The sequence below is a fragment of the Polypterus senegalus genome, chromosome 10 (genome assembly GCF_016835505.1).
Source record: "Polypterus senegalus isolate Bchr_013 chromosome 10, ASM1683550v1, whole genome shotgun sequence".
Classification (NCBI taxonomy): Eukaryota; Metazoa; Chordata; class Cladistia; order Polypteriformes; family Polypteridae; genus Polypterus; species Polypterus senegalus.
This window is the reverse complement of record NC_053163.1, coordinates 41,916,957-41,939,323: the sequence shown is the minus strand read 5'-3', so window position 1 is coordinate 41,939,323 and position 22,367 is coordinate 41,916,957. Positions and strand designations below refer to the sequence as shown.

Below are 22,367 nucleotides of genomic sequence, written 5' to 3'. Positions count from 1 at the left end.
ACAGCATATAGCAACATGCGGGGACTGGCAGGAACACTCAATAAAACTGAATAAAAGGAAAATCAAGTGACAGTGAGATATGAAGAAGGCAGCTTCGCCAGCGTTTGTGTGTCAGAACCCTTGGTGGCCGTTATTATGCATCGTGGTACACTGCAGAGCTATAGCGCGTCTTTATGTGAAAACAGCTGTGTCAGATGGGGTTGTATGGATTGATTCTGAATGCGACTAAGAGAATGAAAAGTGAATTTAAAAATAAAAAAAACAAAGCTAACCATTACAAGGATCATAAATTACACCGGCTGTTACAGACTGAAATCAAATGTATGCTTTTATTCTAAAATAGTTAAGACTAAGAGCAGTTTACTTCTCAAAACGGAGTGGTGCAGGTTCGAACTCGCGACCTTTTGATTCCCAGTCGGCAGCTGATTCTATTACGCCACGGAGGCAGTCATAATAAACGGGTGTCAATGTCGCATGTTAAGGCAGCGTTTTGTTTCTGCACTTATATTTTTGAATAAAAGCGCAATTGTTGTGTTATATTTGTACCTTTTCTGAAAATGTTTCTATGATATTTGAACTTCAGGCTTCATACATTATATAGTTTATGCCTACATTTTGTCATCTACCACTAGAATATAAAAAACATTTCTGTTTTAACAATGTGTTTACACAGATTACTGTAGAAACGGAACAGGCATGAAATGCGTGTGTTCCAAATAACAATCTATTATTTCCACTCTAAAACTCCACTTCACTCCCAGATACTCAATCAAGGCATGAGCTGGGAGAAGTTCGTGCACGTTCTAAATTGGTGGGGGGATGGAATAGCCGGCTGCTTCTAGCTTCTCTGTATCAGCACATTTAGAGGACAAAGGACGCTGGCGGAGAGGTGTGAAGGGATTTAAGAAGCGATTTAAGGTGGGACGGATTTACGAGTTTTTTCGTAGGCTCTGGTAATTCTAGTGTTAAAAGTCTTAATTTATTTACACTACTCCCAGGGATTAATCTAATTTTGCCAAAGTATAAGATTCTACTCTTTTAACAGATTGCGGGATTGCAGATCAAGCTTGACAGTATTAAGTCAAAGGGAGAATACCCAAAAAGAGCCCTTATCTCGAGCATCAGGGATGTTTTTAAGCTAATTTTTCCAAGAAAATCTTGATGTAGAGACATATTTCTGATAAAAAAAGAATGCCCAAGAGCTTGCTTCTGGTGCAAATGTTGATCATCTTCTAAACCCAGCTCAGTCGATGGAATGCCTCCTAAAAACTACTAGCAAAACTTGAGGATTTTGCAATATTTTTTAAACACAAAACTGATGACATTAGAAATTATAGTACCCCCAAGTTAATCTCAGTGAACCCCACTATTCCATTTTAAGTGAGTTAAATTATTTCAACAGAATAGATCTACCTGAATTAGGCAGAATAATTTCAAAATTGAAACATTCCCCCTGCGTCCTTGACCCAATACCAACAGGCTTTTACAAAGTCTTTGTTATGCTAATTGATAGCGTACTGGACATAGTGAACTCATCATTAGATACGGGGGTCTTTCCTAATTTTCTTAAGTCAACAGTTGTCAAACCCCTGCTCAAGAAAAATAATCACAACTCTTCTGGTTTTTGTCAATTTTAAACTAATACCTAACCTGCCTTTTTTTAAGTAAAATTCTAGAAATGGCAGTCACTACACAGCTAAATTATTACTTGAATAAACATTCTATTCTTGATAAGTTCCAATCAGGTTTTAGCACAAATCATATTATAGAATCTGCACTTGTTAAAGTAGCGAATGACTTGTGGGTTAATATGAATAGAGGCCATATATCTGTTCTTGTTTTCTTAAGACTTGAGTACAGAATTTGACACAACTGATCACAGTATTCTCATAAATAGCCTCAGTCAATGGACGGGCTTCTCGGGCAAGGTCTTAAATTTCAGTCTTACTTAACAGGTATAAAATGTTCTGTTAGTTGTGGTGATTAAACCTCGGAGATGCGTGATATTTTATATGGTATACCACAAGGATCTATTCTGGGTCTGCTCTTCTCAATATATATGCTTCCATTAGGTCAGATTATCTCAAAGCACAAGGTGAGCTACCACAGCTATGCAGATAAAAAACACAGCTGTATTTATCGATAGTCCCCGATTACCCTGACACTCTTGGCTCTCTGATCCTGTGTCTGTCTTGTATTTCCAAATGGATGAGCAGCAATTTTCTCAAAGTAAATAAGGAGAAAACAGAAATCTTAGTGATTGGCACAAATCAATTTAGTGAGGATATTAGAAATAAACTTGATCCCTTAGGTTTAAAAGTCAAGCCAGAAGTAAAGACGTTTGGGGTAACTATTGACTCTGACCTAAGGAACAGAACTCGGTCGTAAAGTGAGGAGTACCTGTATAATGGTTTAAACTGGTAAATAATACCAGGATGATTGGTAGCCCTAGATGTAAAGGTTTTCCTCAACAAGAAGGAATTGTGTGTAGTTGCCTTCTTGATTCAGGACCACAGGTAACTAATCTCTCTCTCTCTCTCTCAGTCACTTTGTACTTATTTATAAGCTTTGGCACTTTTTCCACTGGATTATATTCTTGAAATAAGAAGAACAGGGGCAAACTGCTACTTATCTTGGATAAACTTTAATAAATATTTTGATCTCTAAAGCCACTGCAGGATGCTCAGAGATGGTGTAAAGTCTTGTTCTTGCAGCTCCTGAAATTAGGGAAAACAATGAAATGTCCCCTTTTTATTGGATATAAATGTCTTAAACCACCCATACAGGACAAGAGCCGATGGTAGAAATTGCAGAAAGACCAAGTTGTTAGTGCATGGTATTTCTGCTACACTTGTTAAAAGAACACTCTTGTAGATATACAACTGAGTTAGAGGAAAGGCTGGACTGAAAAAGTAAAATTAACAGGTATGACCTATGTTATTATGCATGATCAATGATCAAGAATACTCCAATCCTTATTGAACTCCTTGCATGTATGAATCTTCCTAATGGTCTTCTATGTGTCCAGCTACGTTTTTATGGGTTCCCTCAATTTTTTAAAATTCATATTTTGCCAAAAAATGAGACAATCTGCAATACCTTAATGACTACAAGAAATTAGCGGTATTATATTGGGTGCAGAATATAATGCCTATAGTGCCAAATTAGAGATCTTCTAGGATGTTAGCACACTGACTGTCTCAATATAGACTGAGTTTAGTTGATGAAGAAACTATACCCGTAACTAATATATAGTTTGACTTTACAAATTCTCTAGTTTCAGAGGAATAGAAACTTTGAATCTCTAAGAAACTGGAAAGAATACTACAAGTCTGATTTAGATTTTGAACACACCACCAAAATAAAACACCATATACAGTTAAAAGATCTAACACCCATTAACAAGCAGGCTCATCCTATTTGTTATACCAATATTGAGGCTATTTAGAATTCATTTAAAGGGGATATACAATGATTAAATCATAATGGAATGAGAAAAGTCCCTTTGCATCTTCTATAATTCTTGCTAAAAAGATTGGTGAGGTGAGAGTGTGTATTGACTATCATCAACTAAATAATCAAACCATTTATGATGTGTATGCGTTACCCAATATAGAAGAAAATGTAAATGTGTTTTCTAAAACTTGGAGGGCACATGAACATAGTTTAATGTGTGTTTTACAGCTGAAAAAAAAAATCTGAGATTGTATGGACTCTGGGGTGTCCCCTCTCAACAGTACAATTAACAGTTTATTTTTTTGCAAAGTCCAAAATCAAAAAAAGGAATGCCTTAATGGGCTTTAACACTAGAATTACCAGAGCCTAAGAGAAAGCTCATAAATCCCGCCCACCTTTTTCACCTCTCCATTAGCGTCTTTTGTCCTGTAAATGTGTCGATAAGCAGCAAGCAGCCTGGTATCCCATCCCCCCGCCCACCGCTGTAGTTCATTTAGCAAAGAAGTTTCTCAGTGCTTACCTTCGAGTGAAGTGCTGGAGCTTTATAGGGTAAAATAGTACATCATCATTTGGAAAACATTGGACAAAAGAGACTTAGGTATATATGACATTTGGAATAATTTCATGTGTGTTCCGTGTCAACAACAATCTATGTAAAAACGTAGTTAACACAAACGTTTTTCATGTTTTAGTAATAATTGAAAAAATGTAGGCATGAAATGTGTAATGTGTGAAGCCTAAAATACAAATATGAAATAAACACTTTCACAAAAGGTACAAATATAACAAAACAAGTGCACTTTTATTCAAGAATTTAACCGAAGAAAAAAGAAACCAGGTTACGGTAGGCAGTTGATACGACAGCTTGTGTCATGCAATGCTAAGAATTGCTGCCTTCCAATCAAGAGGTTGCAGTTTCAATATCAGCTGCTTCCCAAATTTGCCATTTTCAGTAGTAAGCTGCTCTTATAGTTAATATCATACAATAAAAGCATACATTTGATTTGCATCTGTAAATTCATAGTTAAAGTTAGCATTTTATTTTTCAGTTTTATTCTTGCACTCACTTCAAGCTCCCACACCCCCATCCCCTACCTGGATCTGACGCCATTTTCAGATAAAGACATAGTATAACAAACAAACTTGTTTTGTTATACCCCCTCTTTATTTGAAAACCGTGTCAGATCTTGTGCGCGAATGAGACTGGGAAAACTGTGGACGTGGATGTGAGTGGTGTGCGTGACTAAGAATGACTATGGATGTGAAATTTTTTTTATTCAGTTTTATTCTTGAGTGTTCCTGCTCACGCTGAATCAGTATGCGCCTTCTGATCCATGATGTCAAAGCCGCACTGACAAAAGAAAAGAGACTTAGGTATATATGACATTTGGAATAATTCATTTTATGACCTGTAATGTACATTTCGCAAAACGTTGTTGCACTAATGCAGCACTATATTCATTTGCCTACCTTCATGCAGTTGTAGTTAGTTAGTTTTTTTTTTTTTCCTGATCTTGGCCAGAGTCCACATTTTTCTGCATGCTGGTATTTCTTTTGAAGTCCAGGAGATGCAGAGAACAGAATGGTACAGAGAGGTCAGTTCCGTGCTATATTCAATCATTAGATCCAAATGTTAACAGTTTCCACACACACCCAAGGACCGTCCTTCCTACATTTAAAACATGTGTATAAGGTGTGAAGCCTGAAGTCCAAATATCAAATAAACACTTTCACAAAAAGTACAAGTATAACAAAACAAGTGGGCTTTTATTCAACAATATAGGCGGCCGATGTGACAGCTTGCATGGTACAATGCTAAGAACTGCTGACTCCTAATCAAGAGCTTCTGGGTTCGATGCTGGCAGATTCTCAAGTTTACCGTTTTGAGTAGAGAGCTGCTCTTATTGTTTTGTTAATATACAATAAAAACATACATTTGATTTGCGCCTGTAACAGCAGCTGTAAATATATACTGCTTGACAGAATTAGCGTTTTTTTATTCAGTTTTATTCTCTCAGTCAAGTTCACGCTTGCCCCGATCTGACACTGCTGTTTTCAAATAAAAATGCGCTATAACAGAGGTGAACTCAGATCGGAGAAAGAGAACAGAAGCTCTCCCCGCAAGAAACGTCCACTCACATATAAGAACAACGCAGCTGCACCAGGCATAAATGCGAAAGATGGCACCGTCTGGATACAGGACGAGGTCTGGCATCATCCTGCCAATCACTTGTCCTTCAAAGAAACAGTCCAGGATTTAAGGTGAGGATCTGCTGGGAATGTCTGGCAGAGTCCCCTGTCAGAAGTAGCTTCAACTCCCACCTCCGGCAGAACTTCAACTACGTCCCGAGGGAGGTGGGGGACATTGAGTCCGGATGGGCCATGCTCCGTGCCTCTATTGTTGAGGCGGCTGACCGGAGCTGTGGCTGTAAGGTGGTCGGTGCCTGTCGTAGCGGCAAACCCTGAACCCGTTGTTGGACACCGGTGGTGAGGGATGCCGTCAAGCTGAACAAGGAGTCTTAACGGACCCTTTTGTCCTGTGGGACTCTGAAGGCAGCTAATAGGTACCGACAGGCCAAGCGGAAAGCGGCTTCGGTGGTTGCTTAGGCAAAAACATGGGCATGGGAGGAGTTTGAACAGGCCATGGAGAACAACTCTCGGACAGCTTCGAGGAGATTCTGGTCCACCGTCCGGCATCTCAGGAGGGGGAAGCAGTGCAGTGTCAACACCGTATATGGTGGGAATGGTGCGCTGTTGACCTCGACTCGGGATGTTGTGGGTTGGTGGGGGAAGTACTTCAAAGACTTCCTCAATCCCACCAACATGCCTTCCAATGAAGAAGCAGAGTCTGGGGACTTGGAGGTGGGCTCCCTCATCTCTGGGACTGAGGTCACCGAGGTGGTCAAAAAACTCCTTGGTGGCAGGGCCCTGGGTGTGGATGAGAAACACCCGGAGTTCCGCAAGGCTCTGGATGTTGTTGGACTGTCCTGGTTGACACGCCTCTGCAACATCGCATGGACATCAGGGACCAGCCCTACACCCTTAGCAGAGTCCTGGAGGGTGCATGGGAGTTTGCCCAACCAGTCTACATGTGTTTTGTGGACTTGTAAAAGGCGTTTGACCGTGTCCCTCGGGGAATCCTGTGGGGGGTGCTACGGGAGTATGGGGTACCGGACCCCCTGATAAGTGTCAGAGCTTGGTCCGCATTGCCGGCAGTAAGTTGAACCCATTTCCAGTGAGAGTTGAACTCCGCTAGGGCTGCCCTTTGTCACTGATTCTGTTCATTACTTTTATGGACAGAATTTCTAGGTGCAGCCAGGGTGTTGAGGTGGTCCTGTTTGGTGGACTCAGGATTGGGTCACTGCTTTTTGCAGATCATGTTGTCCTGTTTGCTATGAAGGCCGTGCTTTTCGGCTCTCTCTGAATCAATTTGCAGCAGAGTATGAAGTGGCTGGAATGGGAATCAGCACCTCCAAATCCGAGACCATGGTCCTCAGCCAGAAAAGGGTGGAGTGCCCTCTCAGGGTTGGAGGCGAGATCCTGCCCCAAGTGGAGGAGTTCAAGTATCTCGGGGTCTTGTTCACGAGTGTGGGAAGAATGGAGTGTGAGATCGACAGGCAGATTGGTGCGGCATCCACAGTGATGCAGGCTCTGCATCGGTCTGTCGTGGTGAAAAAGGAGCTGAGCCATAAGGCAAAGCTCTGAATTTACCAGCCGATCTACATTCCTACCCTCACCTATGGTCATGAGCTATGGGTAGTGACTGAAAGAATAAGATCGCGAATACAAGTGGCTGAAATGAGTTTCCTCCGCAGGGTGTCTGGGCTTTCCCTTAAAGATAGGGGGAGAAGCTCAGTCATCCGAGAGAGGCTCAGAGTAGAGCCACTGCTCCTCCGTATCAAGAGGAGTCAGATGAGGTGGCTCGGGCATCTGATCAGGATGCCTCCTGGATACCACCTTGGTGAGGTGTTCCAGGCACATCCAACCTGGAGGATGCCCTGGGGACACGCTGGAAGGACTGTGTCTCCCGGCTGGCCTGGGAACGCCTTGGGATTCTCTCGGAAGAGCTAGAAGTAGTGGCCGGGGAGAGGGAAGTCTGGGCCTCTCTGCTCAAGCTGCTGCTACCGCGAACTGACCTCGAATAAGCAGAAGGAGGATGGATGGATGGCTGGCTGTAGAATCAACTCTTGGCAGCAGCCAGCAGGGTGGCCATGCATGCACCGTTCTCATCCCTACCACCTTTGCTGTCACTTCCCCTACCTCTTCATATCTTAAGTCTTCAATCTGCCTCAAGAATGATTTACAGTGCATCTGGAAAGTATTCACAGCACATCACTTTTTCCACATTTTGTTATGTTACAGCCTTATTCCAAAATGGATTAAATTCATTTTTTTCCTCAGAATTCTACACGCAACACCCCATAATGACAACGTGAAAAAAGTTTACTTGAGGTTTTTGCAAGTTTATTAAAAATAAAAAAATTGAGAAAGCACATGTACATAAGTATTCACAGCCTTTGCCATGAAGCTCAAAATTGAGCTCAGGCACATCTTGTTTCCCCTGATCATCCTTGAGATGTTTCTGCAGCTTAATTGGAGTCCACCTGGGGTAAATTCAGTTGATTGGACGTGATTTGGAAAGGCACACACCTGTCTATATAAGGTCCCCCAGTTGACAGTTCATGTCAGAGCACAAACCAAGCATGAAGTCAAAGGAATTGTCTGTAGACCTCCGAGACAGGATTGTCTCGAGGCACAAATCTGGGGAAGGTTACAGAAAAATTTCTGCTGCTTTGAAGGTCCCAATGAGCACAGTGGCCTCCATCATCCGTAAATGGAAGAAGTTCGAAACCACCAGGACTCTTCCTAGAGCTGGCCGGCCATCTAAACTAAGCGATCGGGGAGAAGGGCCTTAGTCAGGGAGGTGACCAAGAACCAATGGTGACTCTGTCAGAGCTCCAGAGGTCCTCTGTGGAGAGAGGAGAACCTTCCAGAATGACAGGTGTGGCAGAAGTGCTGAGGACCAGAGCTCCTCAGGCATTTGGGCGCCCCCTGGCAGTGAGCACGGGCCCCTATAGGGTTTAGCTTCCAAGCTCTTTTCCCGTGGTCCCTAAAGCCATCAGGGCGGTTGGCCTCTTGTAGTCTGGAGACGGCGTAATCCCTCCTCTGGTCCTTCCTGGCATCTCGGCTGGGTACCACCCCAGCCACTTGCCACACATATACACACATATACATACATATATATAATTTACTTGCATATGTATTTTTTATTTTAAATAAAGCAATAAATAAATAACAGTAGTAATAAAACTACTACAGCAATACTTTTTTTGAGAGAAACTATGTCTCCAAACAGAGCAACACTTTCTGCCAAACAGTATTAACGTTGCAGTGCTATGGGATATGGCATCTAAATTTGGTACAATGATAGCTGGCATATTTAGGCCCAAAAGTAAATTTTCAATGGTTGTGAATCATAAAATGTCTTGGTTATGTACAGTAAAATGTAGTTAGTTGTGGGGAAATCCATAAAGCACCAGTTTTTTTTTTTGTATTTTATTTACTTGATATTGGTACAAAAACAAAAGTTTTTAATCATAAAAATACTTTAAAAAATTTAAAAGTGTACTCTTCAGCTATTTGCATCTCCTTTATAAGCAAAGCAATAGCTAGGTATGTAATTTAAGCGCAACAATACCAAAAGCTCTTAGTGCATAAAAGGTTTAGAAGATTCAGGTTTTTAGGAATAAGTGTTTGAGAAAGATGTTAAAACTGAGATGGCCTGATATCATAGTAAATAAAGAATTATGGATGAGGACAAAACAATATATATTATAGACACATCACCAATATTGACATTTCTTGCAAAATAAATAAAAATTTTGATAAAAATAATGCTGTTTTAGTAGTGTTCACAATGCACCGGAATCTAATTGTTTATAACTGTCATTGTAAATATACATACTATATATACACTGTAAAATGATTTTGATGTTTCAACCTTAACTAAAGTGAGTGTCTGTACATAAATGATTTAAGTGAAATTTAAAAGTTAACACAATTTCTTCACTAAGGTAACTTGCTATTTTAATTTCAGTGTACTCAAAATATTAATGTACTACTGATACTAAATATTAAGATAAAACAACAAATCATTTATTCAGTGTAGTACTGTGAAATTCGCTTTCTTTGTATGTCATTATATATCAGTAATTTAGGCCAGGTGTGTTCAGTGATGGAAGATCACAGCTTAGTAACCATCATCTTTAGCAAGATCTCTACCTTTTGCAAGTAGAAGAAACACATATGAATCTGCTGCATTGATATGTATAATCTACTTTGTGCCTTTAATATATGTTGACTTATAGATTCTCACCCCAGGCTTTTCTCTAAGGACATTCAGCTTCGTTTTCGACTTGAAGTGATACATTTTCCAGTGTAGATGGAAAACTTTATTGAATCTTTGTGTTTTAGATAGAGAATCATGACATCCCCCTTAACCACACAAAATAAAACTAAAGCCTTGCAATTTGGATAACCCACCCCCTATGTCTTAAATCTGAAACAAGAAAAACAGATTATTATGATTAATTAGCTAAAGTAAAAAATTATGGCTATTTCATCAAGATCTATAGTTTTTTTGTGAAAGTGCATGTTCTCTTAAATAAGAGAATTATATTAATAAATAAATTAAATAATTAAACAAAAGTAATATTGCATTTAGGAAACTAAACATGCTCTTAACATTGGCAGCTTTATGCATTAATTCACATAAAGAAAAGGGAATATTTAATAATTCTGTTATTTTTCATTCTGGCTAATGCACTGTTGTTATAAATTGACAAACCTAAAGTGGCATTTACCAAAAATACACAAATGTGTTACTTTTTTGTCAGTATTAGGCACTTGGCTCAGCAGCCAGAGTTTCTGAATGTCAAAGTCATGGAAAGATTCTAAACAATTAAGCTATGATTTAAAACTGGTATCCAATGGTGATGTTTAAAACAGTGTAGTAAACTCATGGAGCTTTTTTATTCAATGAATGTGTGTGAACTACAGCTAACCATGAGTCTTAACATGTCCTAGTACTTATATCAAGGGGCAAAAACAGTGTTTTCTAATCAAATACTATATCTGCTGGCCTGAAGGGTATTTTACATTTGTTATATTTACCAATATTGTGACTTAGCAGTGCATCACTAAAAGCATTTAACCCATTCAAATGATACTACTCAAAAAATTAAAGGAACACTTAAATCACACATTGGTTTTCGGTGAATGAAATATTTGTAGAAAGTTAGTATTAGTGAAATGAAATATAAGTAGAACGCCTTTACTGAGTAATACTGTGTAATTCGTTGACAACAAAATGATGTAACAACAGTCAATGGAAACCAAAATCACCAAACCATTTTGGGACTGGATTCTACATCACACTGGAAGTCAAAGTCAAAAATTGAAATCATAGGCTGATCCAACATGCATGGATTTTAGCACGGCATCCAGAATGTGACTCCATAGTATGTGTGGCCCGCTGCTGCCTGTATGCATTCCCAACAATCTCTGGGCATGCTCCTGATGACATAGTGGAGGGTATCCTGGGGGACCTCCTCCCTGACCGGGATCAGGACATCACGGAGTCTGTGGCTCTACTTGGCAGCATTGGATACACCGACACATACCATCCAAGAGGTTCTCAGTTGGATTTAGGTCTGGGAGGACCAAGTCTTTGGTATCAATGTCTTTGTTATCAAGGATCTGCCTACATACTCTGACCACTTAAGGCTATGCATTGTCCGGTACCAGGAGGAAGAAAGGGCACAATGCAACAGAGTAAGGTTTGACTGTGGGGATTTCATCCCGATACCTAACAGCAGTCAGGATATCTTTCTTTATCACGTGGACCCTCCAAGGATATGCCTCCCCAGACCATCACTGACCCACCGCCAAACTGGTGATGCTGGATGATGTTGCAGGCTGCATAACATTCATCAAGGTGCCTCCAGACTCTTTCAGATCTATTGCATGTGCGCAGTGTGAATCTGCTCTCATCTCTGAAGAGAACAGGACTCCAATGGTGGAGCAGCCAGCTGTTGCATTCTTTGGCAAATGCATGTTGATGGGCTGTAAGCAAAGGCCCAATTAGAGGACTTCAGGCCCTCATGCCACCATCATGGAGTCGGTTTCTGACATTTTGGTTAAAAACATGCACACTAGTAGCCAGCTGGAGGTAATTTTGTAAGGTTCTGGGAGTGCTCCTCTTGATTCTCCTTACGCAAAGGAGCAGAATCTGGTCCTGATGCTGGGTTGATGTCATTCTACGGACCTGTCCAGCTATCTTCGTGTATCAACCCATCTTCTGGGATCTCCTACATGCTCTTGAGACTGTGTTGGGAGACACAGCAAACCTTCTTGCGATGGCCTGTATGAATGTAATATCCTGGAGGAACTGGACTACCTGTGCAACCTGAATCAGCTGCAGGTACCACCTCATGATACTAGTAGTGACAAGGGGCTTCATGTATAATGCCGAGCATAGAATTCACACTATAACATGGTGTACAGACAAAACTGGAAGTGTGCATATGCACAAAAAAAAAATCAAGATGCATAAAACTGCGTACGCTAAGTTAAACGCACTTCCCCTTTATAAATCCCAGTGAACGTGAAATTCAACGCATGTGCATGCACCTGCAGCCCTAACCCGACTCCTCACAGAATTTTGCATATTTGAATATTTTAATTAATAAAAATAGCCCATTCTGTTCAGAGTTTTGTTAAAAGACAATGGCGAAAGCACATGGGACAAAACAAATTTCAGAGAATTTAAAGTGGAGGCAAGGAAGAATGTACTATTTGTTGGCTTAAGCGGTGGTTTAAGCAACAAAACAAAATTTATGGAGTGATACAGGGTGGCGGAGACACTCGAAGGTTCAGGTTCAGAATGTCACACTTTGACTGAAATAAAAGTGTTCAGATATCAAAGTCGATGTGAAAAGGTAAGTCGCAGCCCACCGTCTGTTTATTCTGTTTCAGACAATGTTATTAAAAATTGACAGTACAAGTATGCAACTCTAGGCGGTGTGATGGTGCTGCTGTGCCCCGCACATCTTTGGTTGCACACACCTCTGCCTCGGAAACTGCTGGTCTACCATCAGGCTGTGTTCTGATGAATGCTGGTCTGGAGTCACAAAATGCAATAGTGGATGTTGTAAGAGATATGGTCAATGAACTAAGGAATATAAGGGATTACTATATGATATTGAACACTAATTAAATTATTTGGTTAAAAAATAAATGCTGCATCTGATTACCTGTTTTTACATTCTGCTAATTACAAGCAAATGAAGCTGTAACGCTGTCCAATTGATCTGATCATTTGTCGGGTTAGGGTCAGGTTCATCATACTGCATCTACAGTAATCCCTCCTCGATCGTGGGGGTTGCGTTCCAGACCCCCCCCGCAATAGGTGAAAATCCGCGAAATAGAAACCATATGTTTGAATGGTTATTTTTATATATTTTAAGCCCTTATAAACTCTCCCACACTGTTTATAAATATTCCCCGCAGAGTTATACAGCACAATCCCTTTGTATTCTCTTAGATATTAGGTAAGATTCATTGAAATTATGTATATAAACACACTGTTTATATACAGTAAAACCTAAATATTATTTTAAAGATATTGAGTGTCTCCGATATCACATATGTTACAGCCATTACGATAGACAAGCCACCAGCAATAAATACGTACAATGCAAGAAAAATAGTATACAGTAAATGTGTGTACAGTGACACTAAACGTATGTACATTTACTAAGTACTGTAAGTAGAAAATTAATTATGGTTACTCACCAACAATGACACGATGACTTGTCCGATAACAATGAGTTTAATTTTACTGCACAACAAAGGAGAGCGTTACAGCTCTTCCAAAGGAGCCACTTCAGGCAAATGTGTAGCACTGTCGTTGTTCTTCTTCTGGCAGTCTTCAATCCAAATCCCTAAAGCAGATTCCATCCAGACTACTGCCTTATTACATCCACTTACAACTCGTTTTGCACCCTGGTTAAAAGGATACTGTGGCCGTAGATCTTATATTCCTTTCCTACTTTTTAAATAAAAAGAATCGTAGCCTTCAACAAATCCAAAACGTTTACCTTTTCGGCAATCGTTAATATCTTCCGTTGGCGCTTGGGCATGGCCCCTGAAGCAGTAGCAGATCGTTTTGGAGCCATAATGAAGGGCTTGACTATGCACAAAGATAAACGCAAAAGAGCACAACTCTTTACACAGCGAAACACGTTGATGCTGAATGAGCGAGACGAGACTTCCTGGTTAACACTGCATTCAGCACGCAGGAACTTAACTGCGTGCTCTGATTGGTTAGCTTTTCAGTCATCCGCCAATAGTGTCCCTTGTATGAAAACAACTGGGCAAACCAACCGAGGAAGCATGTACAGGAAGTAAAAAGACACATTGTCCGCAGAACCCGCGAAGCAGCGAAAAATCCGCGTTATATATTTAGTTATGCTTTCATATAAAATCCACGATAGAGTGAAGCCGCGAAAGTCGAAGCGCGATATAGCGAGGGATCACTGTATTTAGATATGAACAAGCCAGGATTGTGTGCCACATTATGCAGCATGCTACATGCTTGCAAAATGCGACACATATTTTGTGGACTATAGAGCAGTACATTATTAGAGTGGAAATGCTTTCTATTTACATAAGCAAAATCATTCTCTGAGGGTGCCTTTATAGTGTAGCGTTTGCACCAAGTGACACAATGGATAGATTTTCTGCTCTATACATGGCTATTTGAGGTGACTTCTTAAAAAGGCCGCTTGCTTTTTGCCACACTAGTTGGAAAAAACACCTGCAACTGTAATAGTAATAATACATTTTATTTATATAGTGCCTTTCCCATGCTCAAGGCACTTCACAGAGTTTAAGATAGAACGCCAAGGAATACAGTATATAGCATTGTACAAACAAATACATAAATAAAGAACAGACTAAGACAGTAAATTCAGAGAAAAGCCTAACAGACAACACAATTGATGGTCTAGTACACACACATATAGGTTATATGAGCATCTTGACAGAGAGGTAAACTGAGAGAAGGGTAATAAAGTAAAGTAGAGCTAAAAGCCTTCCTGAACAGATGAGTTTTAAGTTGTTTGTTTAAAAGAATTCATGGAGTTAGCTGATCTGATTAATTTCGGTAGGTCATTCCAGAGTCTGGGCTCTGTCACCCATGGAGTGAAGATTAGTGTGGGGCACAACAAGATTGCCAGAATCAGAGGACCTTAGTGGGCGGGCAGGTACATAGTGATGGAGAAGATCACTGATGTAGTTTGGCGCGAGGTTATTTAAGGCTTTGCAGGTTATTAGTAGGATTTTATATTCGATTCTGTAAGACACAGGGAGCTAGTGAAGACGGAGCAGGTTGGGTGTGATGTGCTTACTGCTGCTGGTTCGAGTAAGGACTCTTGCAGCCGAGTTTTGAATAAGCTAGAGCTGTGATATAAGATTAGAAGGGGCACCTGCCAACAGCGAGTTACAATCATTGATGTGGGATGTGATAAAAGCATGGACAGGTTTCTCAGCATTAGAAAGGAGAGGAAAGAGCGAACACGGAATATGTTACGGAGGTGAAAGTAACAAAGTTTCTTAATGTGATTTATGTGGGCGGAATAAGAAAGGGAGGAATCAAAAATGACACCAAGATTCTTTGCAGTGGAGGCAGGTCTGATGAGATCACCGCCAAGATGGACTGGGAAAGAGCTCATTTTAGTCCCAATTTGCAGGAGTTTAGTTTTGTTGCCATTTAATTTTAAAGAGTTCTGCTCCATCCAAGTTTTAATTTCACTAAAGCAGGTTGTGAGCTGAGAAAGCTCTGATGAAGATCCACTTTTAACACTGAAGTAGAGTTGAGTATCATCTGCATAAAAATGATAGCCCAGTCCATAGCTATGAATAATATGGCCAAGGGGAAGCATATAAAAACAGAAGAGAAGTACTGTATGAAAATGGTGGAGTTGCCATTTTCATAAGCTGTCCTGCTATAGATTATGTATTGCTAGCTCATTCTTTTGGTGATTCATCCCTGGCTGGTGTAACTTGTCCAGTGCCATTGCGACTGTTCCTATTAATATGCTGCGAATTGTGATACGTTTCCAAATTAAACCACTATATAAGGAAGTCTTGTACGTATATCTGGATAACAAGGGGATAATACCACCCCATACAACTGGCTTGATGCAACTCAGTGATGTTTGTGAAATGAATGCTTCACTGTAGAGATGGTATTAGGAAGGTGATTAGCAGTTCCTGTTTTTTGCCAAATATAGTGCTTATGGTTCTGCCTAAATATATAATATATAATTTTTTGTTTTTTTTCTTGCTGTTATTAGTTTTTTTTCTTGCATTTCACCTGGAATAAATTAAGAACATACATACATTTTCATATCAGCTTCTTCCAGTATTGGGTTACAGGGGTGAGGACAATGCCTTTCCTGGAAGCCCTTTTGGGTTTGAGCATGATTAAAAACAGGATATGTAATATTGCCTGTAATCTAAGATGAATTTGAAAGAGCACTGCTTAGCAACCCTAACAGAGAGAATGTGCTGCAGTCACCACCCGGGTATAGTAATTACGCTTGACATGTTGAAACATCCACTCTTCTGGATGTTATCATAAGTAACCATATGCTGTACTAGTGTCAATCTGGATGTCAGAATAAGGAGATTCAGCAGCAGTCAGAAAATCCCTGTAATATTAACATTTCATGACATCATACAGCAGTATGTCAGAAATATTGTTCACAAAAAACCTTTCAACCATTGCTATAATGTAATATATACATTTATACTCCTTATTGAAACAATTGTTTTACTTGTATTGTTTTTTCATCAGTAGACTTCTATTCTTTACACAATGTATTGCACTTTGTGGAGATAATACAGTAATCCCTCGCTATATCGCGCTTTGACTTTCGCGGATTCACTCTATCGCGGATTTTAAATGTAAGCATATCTAAATATATATCACAGATTTTTCGCTGGTTCGCGGATTTCTGCAGACAATGGGTCTTTTAATTTATGGTACATGCTTCCTCAGTTTGTTTGCCCAGTTGATTTCATACAAGGGACGCTATTGGCGGATGACTTAGAAGCTACCCAATCAGAGCATGTATTACATATTAACTAAAACTCCTCAATGATATAAGATATGCATCCCGCGCGGTGCTTGATTGTTTGCTTGTCTCTGCCTCTATCTCACCCTCTCTGACATTCTCTGCGCCTGACGGAGGGGGTGTGAGCAGAGGGGCTGTTTGCACGGACGCTCCTCTAAGAAATGCCGCTTTATTGCGGTGCCTCGGCATATTTAAAAGCACACGTATTGATTTTTTGATTGTTTGCTTTAATCTCGTGCTCTCTCTCTCTCTGACGTTCTCTGCGCCTGACGGAGGAGATGTGAGCAGAGGGGCTGTTTGCACAGAGGCTGTTTGCTTAGAAGATACTGACGCTTCGGCATACTTAAAAGCACACGTATTGATTTATTGATTGTTTGTTTTTCTTTGCGAGCGCTCTCTCTCTGAAATTCTTTACTCCTGATGCGGGCACTCCTTTGAAGAGAAGATATATTTGCATTCTTTTAATTGTGAGAAAGAACTGTCATCTTTGTCTTGTCATGGAGCACAGTTTAAACTTTTGACTAAAGGGTGTTATTTCATGTCTAGAGGGCTCTAATAATGTTAACAGTGTGGGAGAGTTTATAAGGGCTTAAAATATATAAAAATAACCATACAAACATATGGTTTCTACTTCGCGGATTTTCATCTATCGCGGGGGGTTCTGGAATGCAACCCCCGCGATCGAGGAGGGATTACTGTACTAATTCTTCCCATATCAGCTGCTTTGTGTGACAGAGGACTGTCACTGCAGATTCAACAAAACTCCACCAAAAGCAGTCTGCATGCACCTACCACTGAGGACCTAATTAAAATCAGCACAGCAGGGAAGTGGAAATTTTTGATTCCAGCAAATTTAAAGATAATTAGGTTTTCACAACCAAACACTCCAGAAGACTGCACAACAAAGGCCAGATAATTTAAACAAAAATCAAGGGGGGCAGTTTATGTGTTTGTGTGTATGTATGTATGACACTGTAAATACACTACAAAAGCTTTTAGAACACCTCAGCTTTTGCTTCAAATTTAATCAGTTGAAATGCAATGGATAACCTAAAATGGTGAAAAGGTAAACAGTAAACTGCCAGAGGTTAAAATTTAAAGTTTAGGTTAGATATTTATGTGAGCCTTTTTCAGGGATCTAATAGGTTGCAACCTACAGATGCTTGGCTGCAATTAAAGTAAATTAAGCCTTGCAAGTTGAAGCAAACAATTTGAATAGGTGTCCCAATTTCTGTTGATTATTTAAAAAACCCTTTGTCTATCTTAAAGCAGAGTTGGAACAGACTTTGTTACTGCACCCTCTGAAGTAATACTTGAACAATATTCCAGTGATAATTGCAAGAAAATGTCAATTAACAAATGAAATGAGACAGAACATTATTACCCTTAGAAGGGTAAAACCCAAACAAATTGTATCAGTGAGTACAGTGGTGTCCTAAACAATCCAAAGGCAAGTGGAACCTGAAAGAAACTGATAGGAGGAGATCTGAAGGTCAGATAGGCAGTTCACAGCACAACAACTTCAAGCACAGCTAAACAGTGGTTGAAAAAAGCAACTCTCAATTTTTACAGTGTAGAGGAGACTTTAAGCTGCAGGTCTGACAGAGTCAGTGGCAGTAAGAAACTACTGATGGACTACTGCAAACTGGACAGTCTCTTCACAGCCAAAACCAAGACTTGCTTTAATTTGACCACTGCTAAGCTGTGTATGAGCTGTTGTACTGTGAAGTGCCTATCAAGCAAGCTGGTAACCCTCAGAAACTTGTCTTTTGATGCGGTTGTGACTTTAGGTCTGACAGATCTTTTTCTATCGCTTTCCTCACTTTCTGCTCTATCACACAAATGGAAACTTGTTAAGAAAAACTTGGCAAAAATTATTGTGATATTTTTAAACAGTATAAAATGTTTTCTACTTATCTTTAGTTATAAAATTACGAAACACATTAATTACACTATTGAAAGAAATATATAATCATAAAAAAAACTAAAACAAACACACACCACCACACAATACTGTTCAGCCCCTAGAAAAACCTTGGGCTAGGGACTGATTAGGTTAGAAATGGATTAGTCATAAAAGTGGAAAACATAAAAATTTTAACTACTTGGTAATTTTCAGAGAACTACACAATTAGTGAAAAGTCTGGACTCATCCAGAAATGTTCATGAGTCTAATAAAAATGTATTGTATCTTGATTAAAATAAAGTGATTAAAAAAAATATTGCCAAGACATTATTAGTTTTGATAATGTATATTGCCACTTGAAATGAACAATTTTTTATTCATTTTCCTCACTCTTATTTTTAACTCACCCTTTTTTTTTCCCTGCCCTGTCTTCTTCTTCTGGACTAGCTTCTTTAGCTGGGCTTGCCCCTGGCCCAGTAGCCCTCGCTCAGTTCTTACAGGGGTCAGGCAAGGCTGACTCCATCATTAACGTTTTACAGCCAGATGTCGTGCCTGACATAAACCCACTTTATTTATCTGGGCTTTGGACTGGCACCAAGTTGGGCTCACTTTCCAAAATGTATGTAGATATACATATACATGTATACTAAAAAGTAATCAAAGGAAAACTGATTATGTTTTCTTGCAAACAGCAAAGTGTGAGGTTTAGTCATAAAAATCTACTACATCAGAAGTGTAACAATCCTTGTCAATTGTGGTGAATAACAGGTATACTTATCATAAAGTACAGTGAGCAATTGTACATACCTACAGAAACACTGTGGGATTTCTCCAAGACCATAAAGGGGAAAAAGAAAGGGTGTATTTCCATATCGACCAAGACTCTGTAGGAAATGCTGAGTTGCTCGAAGGCCTTCTGTGGTGAGATCAGTGTCTAAAACCATGGCGATTGAGTGGAGAATGAAATTTGCAAGGTTTGGTGTCAGGTTCTTGGTCTTTAAAAAGTCTGAAAAGGTGCGTTCCTTGAAATCTTTAACAACCAAACAAATATAATGTTAAGTATATAACCAAATTAGTTTCAAAAATAAATGTAGTATAAATCATATAAATATATTTTAAACTTAACATGACTTTTCTTACAATGGTAAATATTTTCCTCCTGCAGTTTGTATTTTATTGTTAAACTAACTTAAAAACAACTATTTTGTTCAAATGGATAAAATAGATATAATAAAATAGATAAAATAGCATACATATAGTAATGGTAAGGACTAAATACAAATAAAGAATAGGTAAAACCTTACAATGTAGTTTATTATGTGCAATCTTTTCATGTTAAATTTAATCTGGGAAAAAACAGACACATAGTTAAATAATTTAAAGTGGATGACAAAAAATGGGATACAGATTAGATCTTGTTAAACATATGCACCAGAGGCACGAGATGGGGCACTGCTGCCAACAGTCTTGTCTCCTTTTCCTACCACAGCTTTGAGAAACCGGCCCTTGAGGGCAAAAGATCCAAAGAAGACCTGCCCGTTCTCGTCTTCCTGCTATAAATGGGAGATTCTCCCAGATGGTGGTGTCTCACTTGGACCTGACCATGCTGGAAAGAGTCTTGGAGAATGTCACAAGAGCGATTTAGAAGGTAACTAGCCTATGACTGCAGTGTTATCAAGCTTGGGCTTTGTTTATATTAAACAGGATTTTGCCCAGTTGGTACCCCAACCAATCCTGGACTCAACAATCTTTGGACCATAAAGAGTTAATTTACATTATTTGTCACTATTATAAATCAGTGGCACAATCACACACCATTTACTGCAGACACCAAATGGTTTGATATGGCGGAAAATTTAGAAGAGTCCTGGGATCTAAAAGTTTATTTGCAATGATACAGAAAAACATTTTCAGTTGCTAGCACAAGTTCATTTCATTTAGAAGATAAATCAGCATTTAAAAGATTACATACTGAAACAAACACTTCAACATGTGCACAAACCCATAAATAATCTTATAATTCTCAAACACCACATTAAAATCAATAACTGTAACAATTACCACAACAAGAATGTGTGAACTGTGAAAAAATATCTATTTTTAATATGTTAAAACAAATTAACATTATTTGAAGCAATATTCAAATGCAATGAGAATATGTTTAGTCTGTTATATTTAAATTTGTTTACTTATCTTAACAGAAAGTAACATTAATGTTTTACACAGTATAAAGGCTCATATTAAATATTATCTTTCTAAATAAAACAACAACATTGGATGTGATGTATAAAAATAGTAAATAGTAAAATCATAATGAACTACCTGCATATTCTTCAGGATGTTGCTCATACTCAATACAAAAACTGAGAAATTTCATAAGCATTCTTTTCTCAACCATAGTAAGCTGTTTGCTTCCAAAGACATCTGCTCGAGAGCATGGCACCTAGAACATCATTAGTAAACAAGGCATAACTTGGATAAAAATTATAATAGCCGAAGCTTAAAATATTTTTTAGTATGTTTCACATTTACTTGCAATAGGTATCTAGATAATTCATTAAATATTTGGGGGAAAATTGAACAAAAGCTTTACGAGTACGATATTGAAAAAAAAAGCTAAAAAATAATATAAAATAAAGGAATTTGCAGAAGAGTCTGGTTATAAGAGGAATCTACACCACTTGCTGAGAAAATGATTAAAAAGTAGTATTAAACTTGTGTTAACTTATTATTTTTGTGTATTTTCATGACTTAGATGATTGTGTATTATTGTGAGTTTGGTTTCCACAATTACTAAATCCTCAAATTTTTATCAAGCAAGATTTACAATGCAGACAAGGAGGGAACAAGCAGCACACTTTCCCCACACCAATCAGAACTGCACACAAGGTTATATCACACAGCTGAAAATTGACAACTGTGAGTGAGCCTGCCCTTCTATGGCTTTGCTCTCTGCTGTAATACACATTTATCTGTACTCTTACTGCACCACAGCTTTGCTAAGTTGAAACAGTACTACCAAACATCATGAGACCCCTACACCAAATTAGGAGTTTTAAATGAAACAGGAAGCTCTCAAGAGACTCAGTACAGTATTTGGTTTCAAAGGACTTATTTATCCAGTATCTGGTCTGCCTGGTGTAAAAAGTAACTGCATTATCAGTTACTTACCATTCCACTGAACACATCTAGATCTGACTGTAGCCAAAAGAGGCGATAATAGAATTACTAAAAATCAGCAAAGGGTTACAAAGAAATTTCCAAGGCTCTGGGACTCTAACACACCACAGTGAGAATCACTATCTCCAAAAGATGGACCAATTTGAAAAGTGATGAATTTTTCCAGGAATGGCTGGCCGGTAAAAAAATATTCAAAAGGCACAGCAATGACTCATTCAGAAGGTCATAGAGTATGCCAGAAAAACATTAAAATACAGCTAGCCTCTCTATCCTCAGCCAGGGTCAGCATTCTTAAATCCACAGTAACAAAGAGATGGGTTTTGTAGGAGAGCTTCAAGGTGGAAACCTCTGCTATCCAACAGTAACAGTGCTCATCTTGCAAACAAACACCTGGATGATTCCCAACCCTCTGTAATAATGTTCTATGGTTAAGATGTTTCTTGACATAGCACTTGACAGTAAGAATATCATACTTTTAATAAAACATGGGAGTGGTAGTGTGAGGATGTAATGAAGATTAAAAAAAATATACCAGGAATGAAAAGAAGTTAACTGAGTGAAGGACTAAACAACATATATTTGTTTTGTGAAACACTGCAAGGTTTAGTGACTTCCACATTCCT

The 22,367-nt window shown here is 39.0% G+C and overlaps 1 protein-coding gene across 2 annotated transcripts in view; it reads right to left on the bottom strand.

Annotated features, from left to right (window-relative positions):
• The window catches only part of chm (CHM Rab escort protein), a 283,130-nt gene that overhangs the window by 148,863 nt on the left and 111,900 nt on the right, over positions 1 to 22,367 (bottom strand). For both annotated transcript variants that reach the window (XM_039765765.1, XM_039765766.1), the window contains exons 7-8: positions 20,887 to 21,007; positions 19,372 to 19,594 (exon numbers count right to left, since the gene is read on the bottom strand). In XM_039765765.1, the coding sequence (XP_039621699.1) occupies positions 19,372 to 19,594; positions 20,887 to 21,007 (344 nt within the window). The remainder of the gene's footprint in view (positions 1 to 19,371; positions 19,595 to 20,886; positions 21,008 to 22,367) is intronic.